This window comes from Sarcophilus harrisii, chromosome 1 (assembly GCF_902635505.1).
Source record: "Sarcophilus harrisii chromosome 1, mSarHar1.11, whole genome shotgun sequence".
Lineage (NCBI taxonomy): Eukaryota > Metazoa > Chordata > Mammalia > Dasyuromorphia > Dasyuridae > Sarcophilus > Sarcophilus harrisii.
The window spans coordinates 708,343,932-708,366,130 of NC_045426.1; the positions used below are offsets into that span (position 1 = coordinate 708,343,932).

General features: G+C 62.3%; 2 protein-coding genes across 3 annotated transcripts in view; one reads left to right on the forward strand and one right to left on the reverse strand.

Moving 5' to 3' along the window:
• Positions 1-11,848, forward strand: part of LIMK2 (LIM domain kinase 2) — a 61,323-nt gene extending 49,475 nt beyond the window's left edge. For both annotated transcript variants that reach the window (XM_031948942.1, XM_031948943.1), the window contains 8 exons: positions 809-895; positions 3,360-3,491; positions 3,976-4,032; positions 6,408-6,473; positions 7,235-7,409; positions 8,355-8,410; positions 10,119-10,276; positions 10,549-11,848. In XM_031948942.1, coding sequence (XP_031804802.1) covers positions 809-895; positions 3,360-3,491; positions 3,976-4,032; positions 6,408-6,473; positions 7,235-7,409; positions 8,355-8,410; positions 10,119-10,276; positions 10,549-10,693 — 876 coding nt within the window. In that variant the 3' untranslated portion in view covers positions 10,694-11,848. The remainder of the gene's footprint in view (positions 1-808; positions 896-3,359; positions 3,492-3,975; positions 4,033-6,407; positions 6,474-7,234; positions 7,410-8,354; positions 8,411-10,118; positions 10,277-10,548) is intronic.
• An 872-nt stretch (positions 11,849-12,720) lies between these two features.
• Positions 12,721-21,984, reverse strand: PIK3IP1 (phosphoinositide-3-kinase interacting protein 1). The gene is made up of 6 exons (XM_031948944.1): positions 21,876-21,984; positions 21,014-21,130; positions 20,220-20,363; positions 17,964-18,158; positions 17,784-17,862; positions 12,721-14,117 (listed from the first exon to the last, which is right to left on the reverse strand). Exons 1-6 carry the CDS (start codon positions 21,982-21,984, stop codon positions 13,910-13,912), a joined length of 852 nt encoding a protein of 283 aa, XP_031804804.1. The 3' UTR covers positions 12,721-13,909.
• Between the last annotated feature and the right edge of the window lie 215 nt (positions 21,985-22,199).

The window sequence follows — 22,199 nt, forward strand, 5'->3', positions numbered from 1 at the left end:
TGACGGGCTTGAGGGAGAGGGCCGCAGGGGCGGCCTTTGGGGGAAGCTCCAGTGGCAGCCAAGGAAAGGCTGCGGGCAGGTGGCATGTGGCAGGACCGGGCCTTCTATCCCATGATCCTCATCCAAATGTCTGGCCCCAAACGGGCCCCCTGGGGCTCATGGGTGCCCAGAAATGGGGATATCCCCGCCCCCACCTCTCAAAGCCCATTCATGCCCAAGGGTGTCTTTCGAGTCAGGGTCTTGCCAATGCCCCATTTCTGCTGGGGACAAGGGAGGCCAAAAACGGGGTGAGAGGTGGGCCCTGCCCTGGATCAGCTGGAGTCTGGGTGACTAACACTTGTTTCTCTCCTCCTCCCTTCCTGCACGTAGATGGGAGGTGGGGCCAGGTAAGCAGCGCCTTCCCTAAGTGCATCTTGTCCCCAGAGAAGGGAAGGAGAGGGAAGCATGAAAGCCCCCCAGTGCCTGGCACCCCACAGACCCTGCCACCCACCCTTCTGATTCTCCCATGATTCCTTGCCAGGGGGCATCCCTCTGCTTGGCACACCATGGATTTTCCCGCTCCCTCCTGTCTTGCCTCCCACTCCCCTTTTCTGGTTCATGGCGTTGCGTATGTAATTGGCACTTTGGGAAGAAAAGTATCTTCCCTGAGGAGCCCCCAGGCTCCCCTGTGTGTGTGTTTGCACGCTCCGGGGCGCTCGGAACCCGCGAGGCCCCCAGAGGGGTCCACAGACCCTTGGCCACAGAGCATCTGCCCGGCTGCTCATCAGGTCCCGGGATGTCTGTGGTGACCCCCTCGGTCTTCCACCAGGTGACACACAAGGCCACCGGCAAGGTCATGGTTATGAAGGAGTTAATCCGCTGCGATGAGGAGACCCAGAAGACCTTCCTAACAGAGGTATGGGGAGTGGGCCCCAGAAGCCCTGGGAACGGCCCCCCTTCTGTTCTGAGTGCGGGGAGGGGGGCAGGTCATGAACCAGGATGCCCCAAGCCAGCTCTGGTGGCCTGGGGAAGGGAGGAGGGTATAGAACCAGCTATTCAGAAGTAACTCTCTTCAGGGCATCTATTAAGTGTCAACTGTGTGCCAGGCTGAGGGACCAGGGACGCAGCCCTCCCCCTGAGGGTTATGGCGTGAGCAGGCCTCCTTCCCGCCCCAGGTCTGAAAGGCTAGGGCGACACAAGCCTGGGAGGAGGGAGAGCCCCGATCGCTGTGCCGCTGCCGGGCTCGGCCCCCATCTCCTTTCTTGCCAGGTGCCCCATCCTTGCCCTTCCTACTCTGCCATGGCTGCCCCAGGGCCTGGGACCGGCCTCCTCACTTGTGCCTCTCGCCGCCTCACTGCGGGACAGTCTGTGGGAGGCCTTTTCCACCCTGGTGCCCCCTGCCCCGAATGACCGTGGGTATCCTGGTGTTCTCAGCGTCTCCCTGGGCACGTTGTCTTCCCAGATAGACCAGGAGCTCCTCGAGGAGGTGACAGTTGGCATCATGCCTGGCACATAATGGGAGACAATGTGGCCTGGTTGCCAGCCGTTGGGTTGAAGGGAGGACAGGGCCAGCCAGGGGATAATGAGCTAGTTCATCACAACCTGATCTGGACAGTGAAGGATCAGGGGCGGCACAGGTAGGGCAGCTGATGAAATGTGAGAGAAATCAGTCAGCTGGCACTGCCCTCTGCTGGGGGCCAGGCTCGGCAGGAGAAAGAACTGGAGGAGACAGGCTGCCCCCAGACCAAGGCAGGGCCTTAGCTCAGACCCGGCCTGAGGAGGGCGGGGGGCCAAGAGCTGCTCCGTGGTCAGAAGGAGGGAGCAAATGGGCAGGGGCTGGAGGAGGGGGAGCTAGTCCAGTGCACCAGGGCAAGGGCCGTTCTGGGAGACAGAGTGCAGGGAGAAACGGCCAGACCCTGGGGCACTGCCCAGGAGCCCGGGGTAAGGGTGGGGGCCTAGGCTGTGAGAGGAGAAGGTGTGGGTAGGAAGGGTAGATGCTCCCTGCAAATGTCCCGTCGGCGACCACAGACAGGCTGGGGGTCAGGAGAGAGTCTGACCTGGGCAGGGAAGGCAGAGAGGTGGTCACAGAGCCTGGTGAGCGCCACGTGAGTGAGCTTGGAGACAGAAGGGACCTGGATGCGAATCTGGCAAAAGATTCTGAAAAGGGGCACCTAGAGAGGTCGGAGAAGGGAGAGTCTCCCAAGCACATGGAGGAAGGAAGGGGGTCTCAGAGTGGTCCAGACTGCGCATGGAGAGAAGGCCGCCAGGTTTGGCAACCCGGAGCTCACTGGTTCCTGCAGAGGGAGGAGCATTGGTGGAACTGGGAGGGAGGAGGCCATTCTGCAAAGAGCTAAGGGAGAAGTGGGGGGGGTCTCTCCTGCAGCCGGCCCTGTGGGGAGTGTAGGCCCAGGAGGAGGAGGGAGAGGGATGATGGGGGGAGATGGGAGTCCCGAGGCCATGTCGGCAGGCCACAGACCAAGAGTGGGGAAAGGAGATCCCGGCCCTCAGGGATGGCTCCCCAGAAGCGTGCCCATGTTGGGGGGGGGGGCAGGGGCCAAGCGTCCGGCCGTGAGAGAGACCAAAGGCAAAGCCACAAGTGACTCTGCTGTGGCGACCTCAGCAGCTCAGGCCGGGCCTCCTACACAAGCTTCTTGTCCCCAAGCCATCCCTCCCCCCAGCATTCCCTGTCCCCATAGACGGCAGCTCCCCCCAGGCTGGAGACTCCTCTGCTCCCGCCATGTTGGTGCAGAGATGAGAACTGTGGTCTGTCCCCAGGCCGTCGCAGCCAGACAACAGCAGCCCCTTGTCTCAGCCCCCTCAGACAGCGGTGACAGTCACAGCACCTGCCCAGTTCTCAGGGTGATTGTGGGGTCACAGGGCTTAGGGTTTGTAAAGCACTTCGCATAGTGCCCAGCACATAGTAGGGGCTTAATAAGTGCTTCCTCCCTCCTCACCCCCTTCTGTCCATCCTGTGGCTCCCCTGCCACTGTCAGGACCAAGGACAGAGCCACAGCCCCCAATGGCCGGCCCCCTCCTGGCTGCCATCTTGCATGACGTCTCCCCTGGGGATAAGTGTCCTGGGGAGGCACCAGCTTCTGCCTGGCTTTGAAACCCCCGTATTTAGCCCAGTGCCTGGAGCCTAACAGGCCCTTTATTGGCTGACTGCCTGACCTCACGCTCGCCATCTTAGGGGCCCAGGGGCAGGCATGCGGAGGGCGTTCTGCCCGGACACAAAGACCTGGACCCTGTAGAATGGCCCCCGTGATTTCACAAGCGCCAGCTCGGGAGTCCTGTGGGCATAGCTTACTCTGTCGAGGTGCCCCCCTCTGCCCGCCTGTGCCCACAAGGCCTCGCCAGCACTAACGCGCTCTGGCCCTCAGGTGAAAGTTATGAGGAGCCTGGACCATCCCAACGTACTCAAGTTTATCGGGGTCCTCTACAAGGACAGGAAGCTGAACCTGCTGACAGAGTACATCGAGGGGGGCACCCTGAAGGACTTCCTGCGCAGCGTGGTCAGTGCTGGAGGGACGGGGTCCCACGGGAGGAGGCGGGGGGGGGGGGGGCTCCCGATTGGTTCCTTGAGTTAGCTCAGAGCAGCAGCCAGGACCATGATCTGTCTTTGGGGGAGGGTCCTCTGAGCCCCGGTGCCCCCAGGGTCTGTGGCAGACAGAAGACTGGCTTTGGAATCAAAGGACTTGGCCTAGTGGAAGGGTCAGCCTATAAAAGGACCAGCCAGGGCAGGGAGCCCCGCTCCGTCACCGAGGGCCTCGGTGTTCTCCTCTGCCACAGGAGGGGGGGCACGGCGGCCTCCACAGTTCCCGCCTCCTTTCCTGCCCCTGGTCTTCAGCACTCTGCCCTTCAGAGTAGGGGCTTGGGCCGGATCCCCACCGAGGCTTGGGCTACTCTCCGTCCCCCAGCCCTGCAGTGGGAATGGCAGGTGCCCCGGGGGGGCACCAAGGGCTGCTCACAGCGCTGATGGGCCTTCTTGTCCCACAGGACCCATTTCCCTGGCAACAGAAGGTCAGCTTTGCCAAAGGAATTGCTTCTGGGATGGTGAGTATGGCCAGAACCCCCTTCCTTCCTCTTTCCTTTTCCTCCCTCTCTTCCTTCCTTCCTTCCTCCCTCCCTCCTTCCTTTCTTCCTCCTTTCTTTTCCTCCCTTCCTGCCTCCCTTTTTCCCTTTCTTCCTCCCTTTCTTTCCTTTCTCCCTTTTTCCCTCCTTCCTTTCTTCCTCTCTCCCTCCCTCCTCCCTCTCTTTCTCCTTTCCTTCCTCCCTTTCTCTCTCCCTCCTTCCTTCTTCCTTCCCTTCCTTCCTCTTGCCCTCTTTCCTTCCTTCTTTCCCTCTCTCCTCTGAGCATGACTCAGAATCAAGAGGTCTAGGTCCCAGTCCCAGCTGCCACTTAGTAGTTCGAGGTTTATGGGGGAGTGAGGGAAAGAAAGCATGGACCCCCAGACCTCTGATCAGTCAGTATCATAGGAAACTGATGGCTCCGGGGTTCAGACTGAACCGGAAGCGAGGGACAAGCTGATCCGTGAAAGGTGGGGCTTTGACCAGCCCTGGGGGTGGTGATGGAGACTGGGGCTCTCCGTGGAGAAGAACTGACGCAAGCAAAGGAGCGAGGGCAGAACCACCAGCCTCGTCTTGGGGGCGGGGACGGTGCAGTTAGGTGAGAAGAGAGAGGCCATGAAGGAGAAAGGCTGGACGGTGTGAGCGCCGGGCAGAGGAGCCAGGGAAGGCTGTTGAGCAGAGCAGCGACCTGATCTGAGCAGGCACTTTATTTGTGAGGTGAATGTGGATGCCAATGAGCAAGCTAACGCCGATGAGTCTGGTCAGGATGCAGGGACTGGGGCCGGCCTGGAGCCCACCACAGAGAGGGGAGAATGGCAGGGCCTGAGGAGGACCCTGGGTGGGGCCAGACAGCAGGGATCCAGAGCGTCGTGGCGCCCGCAGCAGGGGCGGCTGGGAGGAGCTCGGGGTGACTTTGCGGTACCCATGCGCGCTGTGGAGCAGAACTGGAGCAGGGTCTGCTCAGAGGGAGATTGCCGGAGGGCAGCGTCAGGGAGAAGGGCCAGGCCCGTGAGCTTGCGGGTGCCAAGAGTCCTGGGATGCAGAGCAGCCGGGTCTGCCCCAAGGAGTTCGCAGTCCAGGAAGGCCCAGCCAGGGCAAGAGCAGCCGGCCTCCGAGAACCACCCACAAAGGGACGCCCCTTTGTGCCCCGTGGCAGAGGCTGGAAGGGCTGACCAGCAGAGGGGCAGAAATGGGCTTCTCCGGTCCTAAAGAGGGGGGCGAGGGACAGGCTCAGGGTGAGAGTCGGCCCGGCCGAGAGGGGCGAGGGTGTTTGATTCTGTGGGCCTTAGTGACCCGAAGGGTTTGGAGCCAAGGAATGGCGTCGGCGCAGTCAGATTTGTGCCCCTTGGGAGCAGGGAGACGGGGTGGAAGGTTTTTGCAGTGACCTGGTGTGAGGGGACAAGGGAGGCTTTTTTTCTAGGGCAGAAAGGAGCTAGGGAGAAACCCAAGATTCTAGCTCGGGGGAACCTTCCCCATGATTGTGACGTCAGCCCCATGGGCTGTGTGGTAAAGCCTGTGGCCCCCTTTTCAGAGGAAAGCTCTTAAATGTATCAGCTGACATTAAATGTATTATATACATAAAATGTATATAAGATACATTATATTGTATATAACGTATATATATTATATTAATACATTGTATATAACATGTATATATATTACGTTAATGTATATAATATACATTAAATGTATCGTGCTCAAATAAGATTAGCAAAAAGTTATTAACAGGGAGACCCCTAAAAAGGGAGAGCACTGAAACATTTTTTTCAAATTCACAAAAGAAAATAGAAGGAAATACTGCTAGGACGGTTCGGAGGTAAAATGTAGCATTTGTTATGGACTTTTAAAAAAAGCAAATGGGATGAAATGGAGAGTTCCTTTCCCATGATTCTGGGTGTAGGGAAACATTCCTTTCTGCTGTAAGTTGAGAATTTGAAGAAATCAGAAAATATTTGGAAGAGATGGAACGTTTTCCGAACAGAGCCGCGGCCGAGTTTTATTCTTTATTGGCAGCGAGACTGTGGGTAACCTCAGCCGAGTAGTCGGGGAGGTTGCCTGGAGACCTGGGGGAGGGGGCAGCCGTGCTTAAGCCCAACCCCCCATCAGCTGAGTGGGTGACTTTGTCACCACCACAGGCCCTCGGAACAGGAGTGGGGCACCCGGAGGAAGCCTGTCACCGGGAGGTGTCAGATGGAGCGGGGGGCAGGACGAGCCGGGCACTAGGGGGCAGCGGGGGGGCTGGGGCCCGTGGCTGTGGAGGAGCCGGGGAAGGGGGGCTGTCTCTGAGAGTACCCGGCGACAAGCTCCAACGGGAGGGCTTGGCCTCCGCTGGCATTCCTCGCCACTCCTTCTCCTTCTAGGCCTATCTGCATTCCATGTGCATCATTCACCGGGACCTGAACTCCCACAACTGTCTCATCAAGCTGGTGAGTGCCCGCTGGGCATCTGCCCCACCCTGGGGGGCCGGGGGCAGCAGCAGCTCCAGAGGGAGTGCAAGGACCTTTTCCTTTCTCAGCTAGAGGCCAAACTCTGTGGGCCCTGGCCCTGTGTGTCCTGGCCCTGTGAGCCCCAGCCCTGTGGGTCTTGGTTCTGTGTGCCCCGGCCCTATGAGCTCCAGTCCTATGTGCCCCAGTTCTTTGTGTCCTTACTCCATGTACCTTGTGAGCCCCAGTTCTCTGTGCCCCACCCTGTGAGCCCCAGCCCTGTGTGCCCGGCTTTGTGTGCCCTGGCTATGTACCAGGCCCATGGGGCTCCCTCCTCTGCTGGCCACTACTGTCCACCTTGCTTTCTGGCTCCCAAACATAGTCAAGCTCCCCTCCATGATCCACCCGCCTTTTCCCAGACTCTGCCCTCCTCTCCACTTCCACCCCGGGTCTCTTCCACCAGCCCCATCAGTCATGGCACCTTTCTGGGCCCTCCTTCTATGGCCCATGGCCCCTGTGGAGAGCTCCCAGGTGGTTTGGGGGAGCTCCCTGAAGCCCGGGGGTGGGCCCCAGCTCCAACTCTCAAGAGCTGGGTGACCTTGGCCTCTCGGCCTCCACTTCTTCCCCTGTCAAGACGGGTACAGCGTCGGCTCTGACCCTCTGTGATGGCGTTCGATGCGTTTCGATGAAAGCCGAATCACGCTTGTTAAGAAACCCACTGGCTGGAGGGGTCGGTCACGACCCTGCCTTGTGTCTCTGCCCAGGACAAGACTGTCGTGGTGGCCGACTTCGGCCTCTCGAGGCTCATTGTGGAGGAGAGGAAGAAGCCGTCCTCAGAGAAGGCTTCCACCAAGAAGCGCACCCTGCGCAAGAGTGACCGCAAGAAGCGCTACACGGTGGTGGGGAACCCCTACTGGATGGCCCCCGAGATGCTCAACGGTGAGGGTCCGGGGCAGCCGGAGGCGCCTCTGACTGGCAACTAAAGCCTGTGTCCCCTTGGGCTCTGTGCCCACAGCGCCCTCCCAGCGTCCTGGGCATTCCTCCCACCCAACTCCTGAAGAACTAGAACGTCCCTAGCGAGCTGCGACCACCTCGAGCCCTCGGCCATTCCCTGTTTGTTTTCATGCTGCCCCATGTGCCTCTCTGCCTGCCTGCCAGTCCATCTGTCTGTCCATCTGTCTGCTTCCTGCCAGTTTCTCTGTCCATCTGTCTGTCCATCTCTCTCCCTCCTGCCAGTCTGCCTGCATTTATCTATCTATCCATCTGTCTGCTTCCTGCCCGTTTGTCTGTCTATCCCAGGGAGGCAGCTCTGGCTCAGCAGATTTCTCAGCACTCGTAGCCCGTCTGGGTGGCGAGCGCGGACATTGTCGCTCCCTTTCTCCTGCTTGCAGAAGCTCCTCGGTGGCCGCAGGGCCAGGGCCGAGTCTGGGTTGTCTGAGCCGGGTCTTTTTGCCAGCTCACGCTCAAGCCCGGGAGCTTTTTCCTGGCTGGGACACATGGGGGCAGCTTTTGTTTGTGCTCTGCCTTGTGCCAGGCCCTGTGCCCTGTACCCACATTCTTTTGAGGTTAGACTTAGAGCTCTGTAAGCCTGGCCGTGCCAGACAGGCAGGGCTGTAGAAACAGTCACTGCCAGGCCTTCTGAGGAGCCCTTGCCCCCCGGGGGCCAGTGGCCATTCTGTTACCCCTGCAGGACTATGGAGGTCCCTGCGAACCCCACCCCAACCTGGTCCTGAAGGTCAAGGCCAAGGTCACTTGGTACCTGCCCTGGCATCCCTGCCCCCGCTGCTCCCTGAGGTTGGGTTCAGGCCGGGCCTGGGAACCTTGGCCTAGCCCTCGGCCAGAGAGAGGAAAAGTCCTCATTCCTCCTTTTTCCCGTTGCCCCAGGGAAAAGCTACGATGAGACTGTGGATGTCTTCTCCTTCGGAATTGTTCTCTGTGAGGTGAGTGCTCAGACCCCCGCGGCGCGGTGCAGGGGGACGCCTTCTTCGGGGTGGGAAATGGCCGAGACGGGCATGAGGGAAGCAGCTGGTGCGGTCATCCCCTTTGCCGGTGCGGATTGCAGCCCATACAAGGCAGTCAGCAGACATTTATCCGGAGGAGGCCACGCTGAGTGAGAGGCAGGCGGGTGCCGGTAGGGCCGACCTGCCCAGCGAGGAGCCCCGAGTTCTCAGGCTCCCCATTGGGTCACCATTCCAGTCCTTTCGACCGCTCTAGAACCTGGGGCCGTCTCATCCCACTTCAGCCTCCCCCCAGCCGCTGCTGCCGAGTGTCCCACTCAGCAGGGCCCTCACTGCCCCATGATAGCCCCTCGATCCCCCACTGGGGGACAGCCTCCACCGCAGCTGTGCCGGATGTCCTCCTCCCTCTCCTCCACTTCCTCCCACCTTCTCTCCTTACTTGCCTCTGATGGAGAGGTGGCCGAGCCGTCCGGAGCTAAGGCCAGAGCTGGCTGCCCCTCTCGGCCCCTTGTTGGTCCCCACCCCCAGCTCCTTCCCCGATGCCCGTGAGCCGGCCTTCTTCATACATAAAAAGCCTTCTTGACCTTGCCTTTCGTAGCTCCCTCAAACTAGGCTCTGGGGCCTCCTTTCCATCCGTGACTGGGCTGTCGGGTCTTCCTGCCTTTCCCTTGTCACCCCCCACTCCCACAGCCTGCTCGTAGTCTTCCTCCGGCCCTTCCAGTTTCTCCCTCGGCCTCCCTTGGAGTCACCCTGCTGCCCTTCGGGCCTCAGCTTCCGGCCCCCCCCTCACCCGGCTTGTCATAGATCCTGCACTTCCCAAACCTCTCCTGGCCTCCGGGCCCAGGTTACCCGCTGCTCCCTGCGCTTTTCCTCCTTAACGTGCTGGAGAGAGCTGGAGCGAGCTGGAGCTGGAACGTCTAAAGAGGACGTTGGGATTCTCCCCGAGAGCCAGTTGGCTGCCTCCAGATGCCTGCGTCTCTGTCCAGGCCCCGCCCCCTCCTGGTCAGCCAGCTGTGCCCCTGGCAGTTGGCCTCCTTGACTCTCCCCTCCTCTGCAACGTGGTGGTCCTTGCCCACCCCCACCCCCCCTGCTTCCAGGCCCTCTCTGCCTCTTCCCACCGTGAAGGCTCTCAGCCCGCGCTCTGTAAAATGAGGGGATCGGACTCGGGGGCCTCCCGGGCTCCTGTCAGTTGTGGGTCTCGGAGCCGCCTCTACCGGCCATCTTCGCCAGCTCCCCCTGCCTCCCAGGCTCCAATCCGACTCCTCAGCCTTCCACCATCCTGCCCCCATCCCAACCCTGCCGGTCTCAGTGTAGCTCACACACTCCGCGGGCCTTCTCCCTGTGGGCTGCTCCCCTTCTGGGGCTCCGAGCTGTCACTCGGGGCCCGTGCCCGCAGTGCCCCCCAGCGTGGCTCAGTGCGTCCCCTTACACCCCAGGCCTGGCATTTCTTAGCACAGCGTGTGTGCTGTGCACCTGTCACGCGGAGGGCGGGGACCTTGTCCTTCTGTCCCCTTCTGGCCTTATGTCCCCTCGGGCAGGTGGGGGATCTGAGATTCTCTCTGTGAGAGCCGGGGGGGGGGGGGTGTCTGGGCCGGGGGAGGGAAGCGTCCACCTTCAGCAGAGGACGGGGCATCTCAGGCTCTGCCGGGCTCCCCAGCCGCCCGATGACCCTCCTGATTCTCCCCTCCAGATCATTGGGCAGGTGTACGCCGACCCCGACTGTCTCCCCCGCACACTGGACTTTGGGCTCAACGTGAAACTTTTCTGGGAGAAGTTTGTTCCCACAGACTGTCCCCCCGCTTTCTTTCCACTTGCCGCCATCTGCTGCAAACTGGAGCCTGAGAGCAGGTAAGCGGTGCCGGCGAGGGGGCTCTAGCCCGGCCCTCGCCCCCTCCTCGCCTCCGGCAGGGCCAGAAAGACCTCCGGGGGTGCCCGGGCTTAGTCTCCTCCTGCCTTGGCCTGCTCTCTGGTAAAACGGGCACCGCCACTTGGTCTGTGCCGAGAGAGGGGAGCCGGACTGCCGGGTGCCAGGCAGAAGAGGGCGCAGCTCCCGGGGGGCGGCCTCCTGGGGCCACCACGGAGGACCCCGACCCTGAGGCATGGCCGCTTTTGTTTTCCAGACCCCCGTTCTCAAAACTGGAAGATTCCTTTGAAGCACTTTCCCTGTACCTGGGAGAGCTGGGCATCCCCCTGCCCTCGGAGCTGGAGGAGCTGGACCACGAGGTGAGCGTGCAGTACGGCCTGAGCCGAGACTCCCTCTCCTAAGCTCCCCCGGCCGCCGGCTGGGGGCCCAGAGCAGCTGGCACCCCGGCCCCGTGCAGGGCACGGCGGGCACAGCACTGCCCATCCCGGGGCAGACCCGGCCCCCGTGTGGCCCAGCTGAGGTTTCCTGCGGATCCGGAGCGCCTTAAATGTGCCCAACACTACTGCTCGGAGACACATCTCTGGGGCACACAGGGGGCCCTCGCCGTCTCCAAACTCAACCCTCAAGTGCAAGCTGTGAAGAAAGGCCCGTGGGAGAGCCCAGGACTCGTGGGAACCGCCTCTGGGACCGAGAAGCCTGCCGCCGCCCCCAGGGCCTCCCAGCTGCCCCTTGGGAGTCCCGGCCTGGGCCTGTCGGTGCCTCTGCTGGGGAGGACATGTGGGAGAGAGCACAGCAAGCCATGGCGCTGCCCTGCCCGTGCCTCCCCTCCAGGGACCTCTCGGATTGGGGGAAGGACTTCTCTCTGCTAGAATACCCAGGCCTCCCCCTGCCACGGCCCCTTCCCCAGGGCAGGCTCTGCCTCGTGGCGTGGGTGCCCAGCGGGGCCCGCCACTAGCAGGCCTGGGAGACCCGAGCCCGGGTGGACACCTGTGGGTGAGCGCAGTGACTGCTGGGGACATGTTCTTCAGTGCCCGGGGTGGGTGAGCTTCTCTGCTGAGGGAGGAGACGTCCCCACCTGAAGCTCAGTGAGGGAAATGAGCCCCCTTAGGCAGGCCCACCCCGGGGGACGCTGGCCAAGGCTGCTGCAGCTGGATTCCCTTCTGGGGCGAACCTGCAGGCAGACACCTTCCCGAACAGCCGGGGGACCGGGGCTGGGGCCACTGAGATGGGGCTCAGGGGAGGGGAGGCTGTCCATATTCCTGCGTCAGCTCCACCATCAGAAACGTTTGTGGTCATCGGCCTGTGGACCTGGCCGCCACGTCGCTCGACTAAAGTTTACTTTTCTTTTAACGAGCCGGGGATCGGCCGGAGGCCCCCAGGGACTCCTGGGGGCAGGATGTGGTGGGCCAGGGGGAGGGCCGTGGGAAAGTCACTCAGGTGGGAGAGGAGACTGCACTGTGCTCCCCCCGGAGAGCAGGAAGGGTTCTTTGGGCACCTGGGGAGGGACGGCCCTGCCCGGCCTGGGCTTGACTTGGGTAAATAAAGCAAGAAATGGAGTTGAAGGAGCCAGTGAATGTTACTTGGGCTGTGGGTCAAAAAGACACCCCAGATACACTCTCCCTGTTGGAAATGGCTCCGGTTGGGCAAGAGGCAGCGTGGTGCCAGGGAGCCCCAAGGCCCCCAACTTCTGCCAGAGTGCGGCCTCCAGGAAGCGAGCAGGAGTTTGAGTCATATGGTCTGCAAAGAACAGCCCTGCCAGCCCCTGCTCTAAGGCCCCTCCCAGCCCTGACAACCCTGTTCTAAGACCCCTCCCACATGCTATGGCAGCCACTTGTGGAATGGAAGGAAGGCCCCCCTCGAAGGCCACCTCTAAGCCTTTTCTTGGCCGCCATTCTCTGTCGTGGCCTTGGGTGGGGCTCAGCCCCTAAGGGACTCAAGTCACAAAATACCGGCCTCGGTGCCAGGGCAGCCGTGAGGACCCGAGACGTAGGTAAAGCTCTTCGCACAAAGCTGGCGCTCGGCAGATGCTTGTTCCCCTTTCTCGGCCTCTACAAGCCTGGGCTCCCTGGGATCTCCTTGGGGGAACAGTAGGGCCCTAGACTGGGGGAGGGAGGCTCTGAATTCAGGACCTTATTTCTCCAGCCCCTCTCTGGGTGCCTTCGGCCCAGACTCCAGGCCTGCCTTGGGGGGAGCCCTGGCTAGAGGCGAGATGCCCCTGGAGCCCTGAGCAGAACTGGCTCCCTTCTGTGCCCCGGGCACTCTCTAGGTGACTTGTGTTTGTGGCGGGCAGAGCTCGGGCACCAGCTGCCCCTGCATGGCACCCCTCGGGTGCGGCCACAGCTGAGCCCGGGAGGTCACCGAGAGCCGCCTCCCAAGGATGAGTTCACTGGGACAGGGCCGGGGGAGGTGGGCCAAGGACACACACAAGTGAGTTTTGTCCTGTTTAATGTGTTTTTTACCCAGTAGAATCCAGAGTGGCTTCCTGCCTCCATGTGCAGGTGTTAGAGTGAGGTATATAAAACAGGAAAATGGGTACAGCAACAAAAAGTTAGAACCAGTAACATGGCAGCCCCCTCTTGGGCAGCCGGGAGGATGGACTCCAAGCCAGGGCTTTCCCCCGGAGCCACCCACGGCTCCAGGGCCGGTGCACCCCCACACCCCCGGGACTGCCAGGACTTGGGGAGCGGGCGAGCAGGTGCAGTTGGGGAAGTCCCCCCTTCCTAAGGCCTCGTGAGGAGCAGTGAGAGGCGGACCCCATGGGAACAGGGTGGCTGGCGGCCCCCATCCAGCGCAGCCGTGGGCCAGCAGAGGCTGGCAGAGGGAAGAAGCCTGTGCTGTGAGCCCTGGCCCTCATTACCCCGGAGCTTCTGCAGGAGCCTCCTGGGAAACGCCTGGAGGATCCAGCCCCGACGACATTCACCGACGACATTTCCAGGTCCTTGGATAGTTGTGGATCCTAAAATATCGTCCCTTGTTCCCCGTCATTCTCCCCATTTAGAACTTCTGGCTCCAACCCCCTGTGCTGGCCTAAGGCACCTGTGCCCAGTCCTTGGTCTACACGGAACGGTCAATCATTCGCTTTTCTTGTCCCTGGGACGCGGGCTGGTTGCAGCCCCCCTGGACCCGTCCCGAGCTCCCTGCGTTTCTAGCTCTCCTGGCCATGTCTCTTAAGTGCAAAAACTAGTTCATGGCTCCAAAGGGCCACAAACACAACTGGGAGGCCACCTGCCATCCCCCCCAGCCCACCCTACCTCAAAGCTCCCATTTTTCTTGAAAGATAAAAGGTAACAGTCCCTATGTGCCATGCACCCCCCCAGAGGCGGGGACAGGGGGAAGCCTGGCCGTGTGGAATTGGGGCGCAGAGGGAAGACGTGGCACTGGTCCCCGTCCCTGTCGGAGTTCCGTGGGAAGCCCCTGCAGAAGCTGCTGCCAGTTAGCTCCGTCGGGCGCGGTCCTGCCCTAAGGGACGGAGACCCGAGCGCAGGAGCGGGGCCCTCTGTCTCTGGAATTTGCCCCAAAAACACCCTAACAGAAGACGAGGGTCCCTCCCCGCTCTGGGAAGGGGGCTGGCCCAGGACGGCGGTGGCGGTGAGGTCTCCTGGCCCCTGGCCCCCAGCTCAGGCCCCCGGCGTGCCAGCCTGGCCCATGAGGGGAGCATTGCCATCCTTGACGTCCTCCCCGGGAGTCCGGTGGGCGTGAATCACGATGGTTTTCTCGTCCACCATCTCACATGCAGGGTTCATGAAGGCGGACAGGGGCAGGGTGATCCGCTGCATCTCCCGCTCGTAGGTTTTCTGTTCCCGGTGCTCTTTGAAGTCCTTGCCCCTGGCGGAGAGAGTGAGAATGGGGGATATTGAGCCAGAGCTCCCACGTAAATGCCTCCTTTTGCTTCTTATCTCAAGCATCAGGGAGACGGCACACGGGCCTTGGCGGGCGCGCCGGTCAGCTCGGCTCCCCAGACGGGACCAGGAGTGGCAGTGCCTGGGACACACACGGCCCACGATCCCCAGCCTCCGGCTCCAAACGTGATTCACTGAGCTACCTCTGGGGCCGCCCCAAGCCACCAGCGAGGAGTGTCGGTCATTGACCTCGCGCTCTCATGGCCAGCAAATGGGACCTTAAGGCCATGTCTGTCCCTGTCCCTGTCTCACTGCCTCTCTCTGTCTCTTTCACTCTGCCTCTATTTCTCTCACTTTTTTCTCTATTTCTCTGTCTCTCTGTCTGTGTCTCTCTATCTCTGTCTTTCTGTCTGTCTCTGTCTGCTTCTGTCTCTCACACATACACACCCTCAGTGAGTTCCATCAGCCCCCTGTTACCTCCAACATTAATCCCTCTGCCATTTAACCTGGTCCCCCCCTCCCTCTCCAGCTTCATTACACTTTGCTCCCCCCCCCAGGGGCACTAACCAGTGACATCCCCATCTCCTTTCTGGCACCTTTGTCCCGGCTGTATCCGACCCCTGCCCCTGCTTGAGAACCTCGCCCCCCTCTTCCCTCGGGGGTTTCCGTCACCATCTCAGTGTGGATCCTGATTACTGACCCGCTCCCTCGTTAGAAGCAGGGACCCCCCCTCAGCCCTTAGCACAGTGCTTGACACATAGAAGATGTTTAATAAGTGGTTGAGTGGAAGAGAAAGAGGAGCAAGTGTCGACTCTGGCTGCTGACGTGAACCTGGGCAATTCTCAGTCTCCCTGTGCCTCAGTTTCCCTTGCTGGAAGACGAGGGTTGGACCAGTGGCCTCTGCCCGCTCTTCCAGACCCAGAGCTGGGCTGCTTATAGCGAAGGATCTCTCCGTTTCCTCTAGTTCTAAGTCCCTCCATTTTAGCTTGGTCTCCTCCCACACCAAGTTCTCAGGAAGAGAACGTACTGGCCCCGTCCTCATGGTGACTCCCATGACTCCCAGAGGATCCGGGCCTTTCCTCTCAGGATCAGGGCCTTTCCTCGGACCCACAGCCGTCTGTGGGCTGTGACTGGAAGCCCCCCGCCCCCGGCTTCTCCCTCCCTCCCTCTTGCCGTGGGAGCAGCCGGCCTCTCCCGTCAGGTTGTCCTTCGCTCTAGTAATGTCCGTAACTGCTCAGGCTGGTCTGGCTTTTATGGATTAGCTCCCCCGAGTCTGACAGCCCCCCCCTGCCGCGGACCTGACAACTGGGTTCCTTACTCCCCCACCCCCCACCCATGGACCTGACAACTGGGTTCCTTAGCATGCACAGGGAAGCGAAGCCCTCCAACCACGGTAACCCGTCCCAAGAGATGCCCGGGGAGACCACCTGGGACGAGCTGGAGCTCTGGAGTGGGGCTCACAGGGCCACATTTGGATCCTGTGCCAGCCATTTCTAGCTGTGTGGCCTTCGCCTCCCTTGGCCTCAGTTTCCTCTTTTATAAGAGGAGGGGCCTGGACTCAGAGGCCTCCGAGTTTCCTTCCAGACCTGGGATCTCAGCGGCCATAAGGGCTCTGGGGACTCAGGGAACGTCTTACACACCAGGACACAAAGGCGCAGGCGGTCTCCCCCACGTGGGGCTGCGCCACAAGCTCCACAAGGCTCCCGCAGAAGGGGCGGTGGGCCACCGCGGGTATGGGCAGAGGTGAGATTCGCACCCGAGTTTCGTGTCTAGTTTCCTCTCCCCTACTCCAGGCCGCCTGCCTCACTTTGGGCAAAAGGCCCAGACTAAGCCTCCGGGAACAGCCCCTGCCTGGCTCCTGCTCATGGCGGCTCCGGCAGGAACAGCAGAAGGGACACCGAGCAAATGCCGGTGCAGAACTGTCCCCCTGCTAAGTTCCGGGTGCCTGCCCCTGCCTGTCCTCCTAACAGGAGGCAGGTCCCGCCCCCTCCCGAGACATGGGAGCTGGCCCGGGATGCCTGGGGGGGGGGGCAGCCCTGGGGGGCAAAGTTCTCCCAGGCTGGGACTCCTCTCCATGACGGCCCCTCCACTCCCAGCATGGCCAGCTCCATTTCAGAGGGGGAAACTGAGGCATGGTACGCAAACAGCAGGGCTGGGAGCCCCTTTCTCCTGGCCTGGCTGAGGGGACAACAAAAGTCCCTTGTTGTGGCCAGGAAGAACAAATCCTGTATTCACTGAGTCTCCCCTCCTTTCCTGGGGCGGGGGAGGCGTTAGCTTACACTTTCCTTCCTTTTATCAGCAAACAAGAGCTGCCCTGGAGCCCTGCCCGGCCAAGGGACCGCGGGGCAGGGGGAGGCCTCCAGACACCAGAGCAGCCCCCGCTGTAGCCCCGGCCCCTCCAGGCCACCAGCTCCCACCCCTGGGCCCGGCGCCCAGCCCCCACAGCCCCCCATCACCCTTTCTTTCCTAGGGTCACCTCCTTTGCCTGCCCCCACCCTCCCGGCTAATGGAAAGCTCCGTCCCCCAGATCCGCAGTAACCCGACTCCTGCCTCACTGAGGGCCAGAAACAGGAGCCTGGCCGCAAACGGGCAGGGGGGACGCCGAGGGAGCCAACCCGCCGGCTCAGCGGGCACCCAGGCCGCAAACCGCCCTCGCTGCCTCTCCCCGGGCTGAAGAGGCCCAGAAAAAGCTCCCTCAGCCCACGTCGGCTTCTTCCAACAGCCCCGCGCCCACAGCCAGCGTAGGGGGCTGAGCTGGACAAACCAAGTCTGGGGGAGCCGGGGGGCCGGGGGCCTGCCGCTGACTGGGGCGTGTCCCTCCCTGAGCCTCAGGCCCCCCTCCAAAACAAAGCTATTAGGCCAAATGTCCTTGTAACCCCAAAACAGTCGGACCCCAAGTGAACACGGCCAGTCAGGAAGACTGGAAACTCGGACAACGGAACCGAGACCGTAGCCAATGACGCTTCACTTCCACTGAGCCCTGACTGCTGGGGCTGGCTCACCGGCCGGTCCCCGACCAGGAACCCCAGTGTCCTGCTCCGACTGGAGAAGCCCTCCAAGGGGGGAGCCCTGCCCCTTTGGGTGGCTCTGCCCCAGAAACCCCTGCTGCTGCCCTCCAACAGTCCCTCTCCCACGGCACAGGAACAGGACCTCCTAGCGCGGGGCCTTAGTGGGCTGGGAAAAGTTCCAAGAGGAACTTGGGTCTGATCTCTAACTATTCTAGGCTCTCTGGGGCCCCACAGAGAGCGGCAAAATGGAAGCCGGCACCCAGAAGGCCCGAGCCAGAGCCCTAAGTGGGGGCTGCTGCACACCTTCCCAGGCGGTCCACTGGGACCCCCCATCCCACTCCCTCGGGAAGACCTCAGAGTGAACAGACCAGCAGCCACGTGTACGTTAATCTTCAGGCAACAGAGCTCGGAGGCTTCAGTCCACATGTAACCCAACAGCCTTGTTTTACAGAAACGTCCTCAAGGCCACACAGGGAGTAGCCAGCGGGACCATGCCATGAATCTGGACCCTCCGCCATCTGCCGCTCTGCCTGGGACGTGGCGGACCCGCCTGGGACGTGGGGGACCCGCCCGGGATGCGGCGGACCTGCCTGGGATGCGGCAGACACACTTGGGACACAGCGGGACAGCGTTAAGACACTGACCTCTTGTAGACATAGCCCAGGACGATGCCAGCGCCGATGGTGATGATGACTACCGTCATGGTGATTCCCAGCACGTAGCCTGTGAAGAGAGAGGGTGACCTTCCAGCGGCCCCTGGGGGCAATCCCCAGAGAGGAAGGGGCCGGGAAAGCCCGGGAACGCCCAGAGGAGGACGGGCTTACCCAGCGTTCCGAGGTCTTTCTTCTCCGACATCATCCTCACTTTCTGGCTGACCCCAATCACGGGCTGCACAGCTGCCGACTCGCTGTTGGAGGGCAGAGAGTCTGCAACCTCAAACACTTCCCCGTCGGCCCCTTGCGGTCCCTGAGACGCCCCTGCAGCAGTGGTAAGGGGCGATGTTCCCTGAGTAGGGGTCCCTGCAGAGGGAAAAGGTAATTCTGGGCATCAGGAGGATGTCCCAAGTGACGGGAGCGCCATCTAATGCAGGGGAGCCAGTCCCATGGGGGAAGGGTCCCCTCCAAAACCAGGGAGGAACAGCGGGCACCCAGAATATCACACCAAACCTTACGGGGGGAGATCTGGGTAGTCGTCGCCTCCTAGACTATCCACACGCACATGTGAGCAGGCTGCCCCGGGTAACACTGTGCAAGTCTGGAAGGACGCGCTTGGGAAGGTTTCTGGAGGATGTGGCATAGCCAGTGTCCTGCATCTAGCGTCGGAGCTGGGCTCTGAGACCACAGCACTAATGCCTTACCCACAGACAACTACAGCTATGTGACCCTGGGCAAGCCTCAGTTTCCTCAACCCACAAAATGAGGGTAATAATAGCTCCCTGGGTCCAGTGGGACGAGGTCTACAAAGTGTTTTGCAAATCTTACCCTACTACCTGAACGTTAGCTATTATTAGTTAGTTCCCCTCACTTACTACCCAAGTGTAACGGCAGCCATTGCCAAGCGCCATCTTGTCTGGGGTCTCCTCGTTTGGGGGGGATTGTTACAGGCTCCCAGATTCCGTGCTTTTGCCCTTCTTTGTTTCTCTAGAACTTGGTCCCTGGCATGTAGTAGGTGTGCATGTAGGGTGCTTGGCACATAGTAGGTGTGCATGTAGGGTGCTTAAGAAATGCTACGGACTCATCCTCTGACGTGTCTGGATGAGTGATATCTGGCAGCAGGTTAGGACCAGGATTCAAATCCCGACTTGGCCACGTACTGGCCAGGTGCCCCCCGGGGCTGGACAACCTTCCTGGGGCTCTGGGAAGTGAGTGGGTGGAGCCAGTGAAGTTAGCAAGGGCAAGGCATCCCCCATCAGGATGGGGTCCGGGCAAGGCAAGACTCAGACCCAGAGCTCCTGGCTCCCAGGTGCGAGCTCAGCCGGCTCCAGGCTGCCCCCGCTTCTAATGGCCCGGAAGGAACTGTCCCAGTTTGCCTCCCATGATCCTCTCGGTCTCATCTGGTCACAACGAGCTCTTGGCTATAGCTGCGACAGCCCCTCATTTACTTCTGGCGGCAGCCATCATGTCCAAGCCACGGCCGGTTCTGAGCAGGTTTTAAGCAGACACCAGATTGTCCAACGGGAGGGGGAGGCGGGTGGGGGGGCGCGGGGGTCATTTGCTGGGAGCAGGGGCCAGAGGACGCTGGACACTGGCTCACAGCACAGACTTTCGTCCTCTGTGTGCAGGAGCCCAACAAACTGCAACTGCCCCTGCAGGAGCCTCAGTCTCCCCAGAGGTGAAGTGGATTAGTTATATAAAGTGACCTCCCAGCCCGGACACGCCCTGTTCTAGGCCCCTCCCATCCCTGACACGACCCGCCCCCAGGCCCCTCCTATCCCTGACACGCCCTGTCCCCAGGCCCCTCCCAGCCCTGACACGCTCTGTCCCCAGGCCCCTCCCAGCCCTGACACACCCCGCCCCCAGGCCCTCCCCCGTCCTTAGGCCCCTCCCAGCTCCGATCTCAGGCTCCTAGAAGCCTGATCCTCATCCAGATTCCGTCACTTTGCCCTTTCTCACTTTTTCCTTCTCTGGCCTCAGTTTCCCAAGCTATGACAGTGGTCGGTCTCGAGGGTCTCTGGGGACCCTCCAGCTCTAGATCTGGAATCCCACGCTTGGGGTCCCCCCGGGCTGAGACCTCCCTTGCTCTTCCCTGCCTCAATGTCCCCCGTGCGTCCCAGACTCGCACAGGTTTTTTGAAAACACTTGTTTACCAGCAGCTAGCAGAGGATGAGCTCATGGGGAGTGGCCCCGACAGCCAATGGGCGGTCAGCACCAAAGCCCAGAGACAGCCGCGGCCAATGGCGAGGCGGAGGGGGCGGATCCCGAGGCGGGGTCAGGTAAGGGGCGGGGTCAGAGCCGGGCCAAAGGGAGGTTTAGGGGCGGGGAGGTTCTCTGGGGGAGGAGTTAGGGGCGGAACCAGATGCTCAGCCAATGGCGAGCGGCGGGGGGGAAGGAGGCGGTGCCGAGCGGCCCGGAGAGTGGTACCTGCGCACAGGACGGGCTCGCAGCGCCGCTTCTCGGGAGCTCCCGAGGAGCCCCTCACGTAGCACCAGGGCCCGGCTACGTCCGAGTCCGGGTTCCGGCAGAAGCTGTGGTTCTCCATTGTGCTTCTCGGGCCCGGGGCCACATCTGCGGAGAGCGAGGGGGGTGGGGCGGTGAGAGCCGGGAGGGGCGGGACCGAGGAGCCAGACCCCGCCCCCTCCCTGTGCTTGGTGCGCCTCCCCACTCTCCTCCTTCAGCTCCCTCATCTCCTCCACATCTTCCCTCATTTCCCCCTTCACTTTCTTTAAATCCCCCCTTATCTTCTCCCTTCTCTCCTTCAGCTCCCTCATCTTCTTCCCCACCGCCTCCTTCATCTCACTCTCCTCCTCCCTTTTCTTCTCCCTCCTCTTCTCCCTCTCCTCCTTCACCTCCAGATTTGCCTCCCTCATCTCCACCTCCTCACTCCCTTTTCTCACTCACCCAAGTTCCTCATTCACTTCCTCCCGTCCCTTACCGCTTCGCTCCTCACCTCTTCCCTCCCCTTCGGCTCTTCCCGCGATTCCTTCATCTCTTTGCTCTCCACCCACCCCCATATTCTTGGATGCTTCTCTCATTTCCTCTCCTCTCCTCGCTGCCACTGAGTCTCCTCCCTCCCCGGCTCATCTCCTGGCGCTCTGCTCCTGACGCCCCCGAGTCATGCCCCCCCCCCCCCGGTCATCCCTCTGAAGGCTTCCATGCCCTCCGCTTGCGCACCCCCGCCCCTTCTCCCTGGGACCCTCCCTCCTCCTCCCTCTCACCAGGGGCCAGGCGCTCTGCCCCCTGCCCTTGCGCTTCCTGCCAGCTGAGACAGAGCAGTCCGTCCGCAGAGAAGCCCTGGTCCGCCTTGTACAGACGCCCCCGGTCCCAGAAGCAGCCTGCGAGGAAGAGGCAGGGCGGCTGCGTCTCCCAGGGGCTCAGACCGGTCGCTGCTGTAGCCCCGGGCCCGGAGGCCTGGAAGCAGCAGGGCCCGGGGGAGAGCCCCTCGCTCCCCGGTCAGAGCCGGGACTCGCCCGGTGCACTTGGGCCCCTCTCTGGGGTCCGATTCCTCACCTGTGAAATGCACCGGACAATGGAAGGGCCCCGGGCGTTCTAAGCCTACTGTGCGCCTGTGGGCCGTGTCTCAGCAGCCTTCCCCCCCCCGCCCCCCCCCGGGATTTGGTCGGTGGGTGAGCGTCCGGCTCCCAACCCCCTCCCTCCGCCCCCGCCCCCGCCCTGCCCCCAGTGCACGGGACAGAATTGTTCCAGTTATGTAAACTAGACGTGACTCCGGATCCCCCCCCCCAAGCCTTCGGCTGCCCCCCCCCCTCCCTCCTAGAACGCAGCAGGAAATGAGAGAGAACGTTCGGGGGAGCTCTGGGGCAGCTGCCCCCCGCCCCGCTCCCGGCCGTCAGCGGCGCCTCCAAGCGCTGCCCCCGCGAGCCCGCGGCTGCTCCCGCCGCCTTTGTCCCGCCGCGCAGGGCGGCCCGGCCCCGCTGTCCCGGCCGCAGCCGCCCGCGCTCTCTGCGGGCGAGGGGCCGGCTGCCGGGCAGCGGCGGAGCGCGGCGCTTCTGCCCCCCCCCCGCCCGCCCCCTCCGCCCTCCCCCAACTCCCGGGAAGTTGCCGGGGCGAAGCGGGGCTCACCTCCCCGGGAGCCCGCGGCGGCGCCCAGGAGCGCGGCGCCCAGCAGCAGCGCGGGCCCCCAGGCCGGGGGCAGCGGCGCCCGGGGCCGCCGGGCCGAGCCGGAGCGCATCCTCGGGCGGCTGGGCGCCCCGGCCGCGGGTCCCAAGCGCCTGCCGCCCGCCGGCCACTGGCTGCGGCTGCTCCGAGGCTCGCCCGGCTGCCGCTGCTCCTGGTAAACAGCCTCCCCCCGGCCCGCGAGGGGAGGGCGTTTGCGGCGGCGGCGGCGGCGGCCGGGCGGCTCCTGGGTCCTAAGGCGCGCGCGCTTCTCCGGCCCGCCCGGGGCTC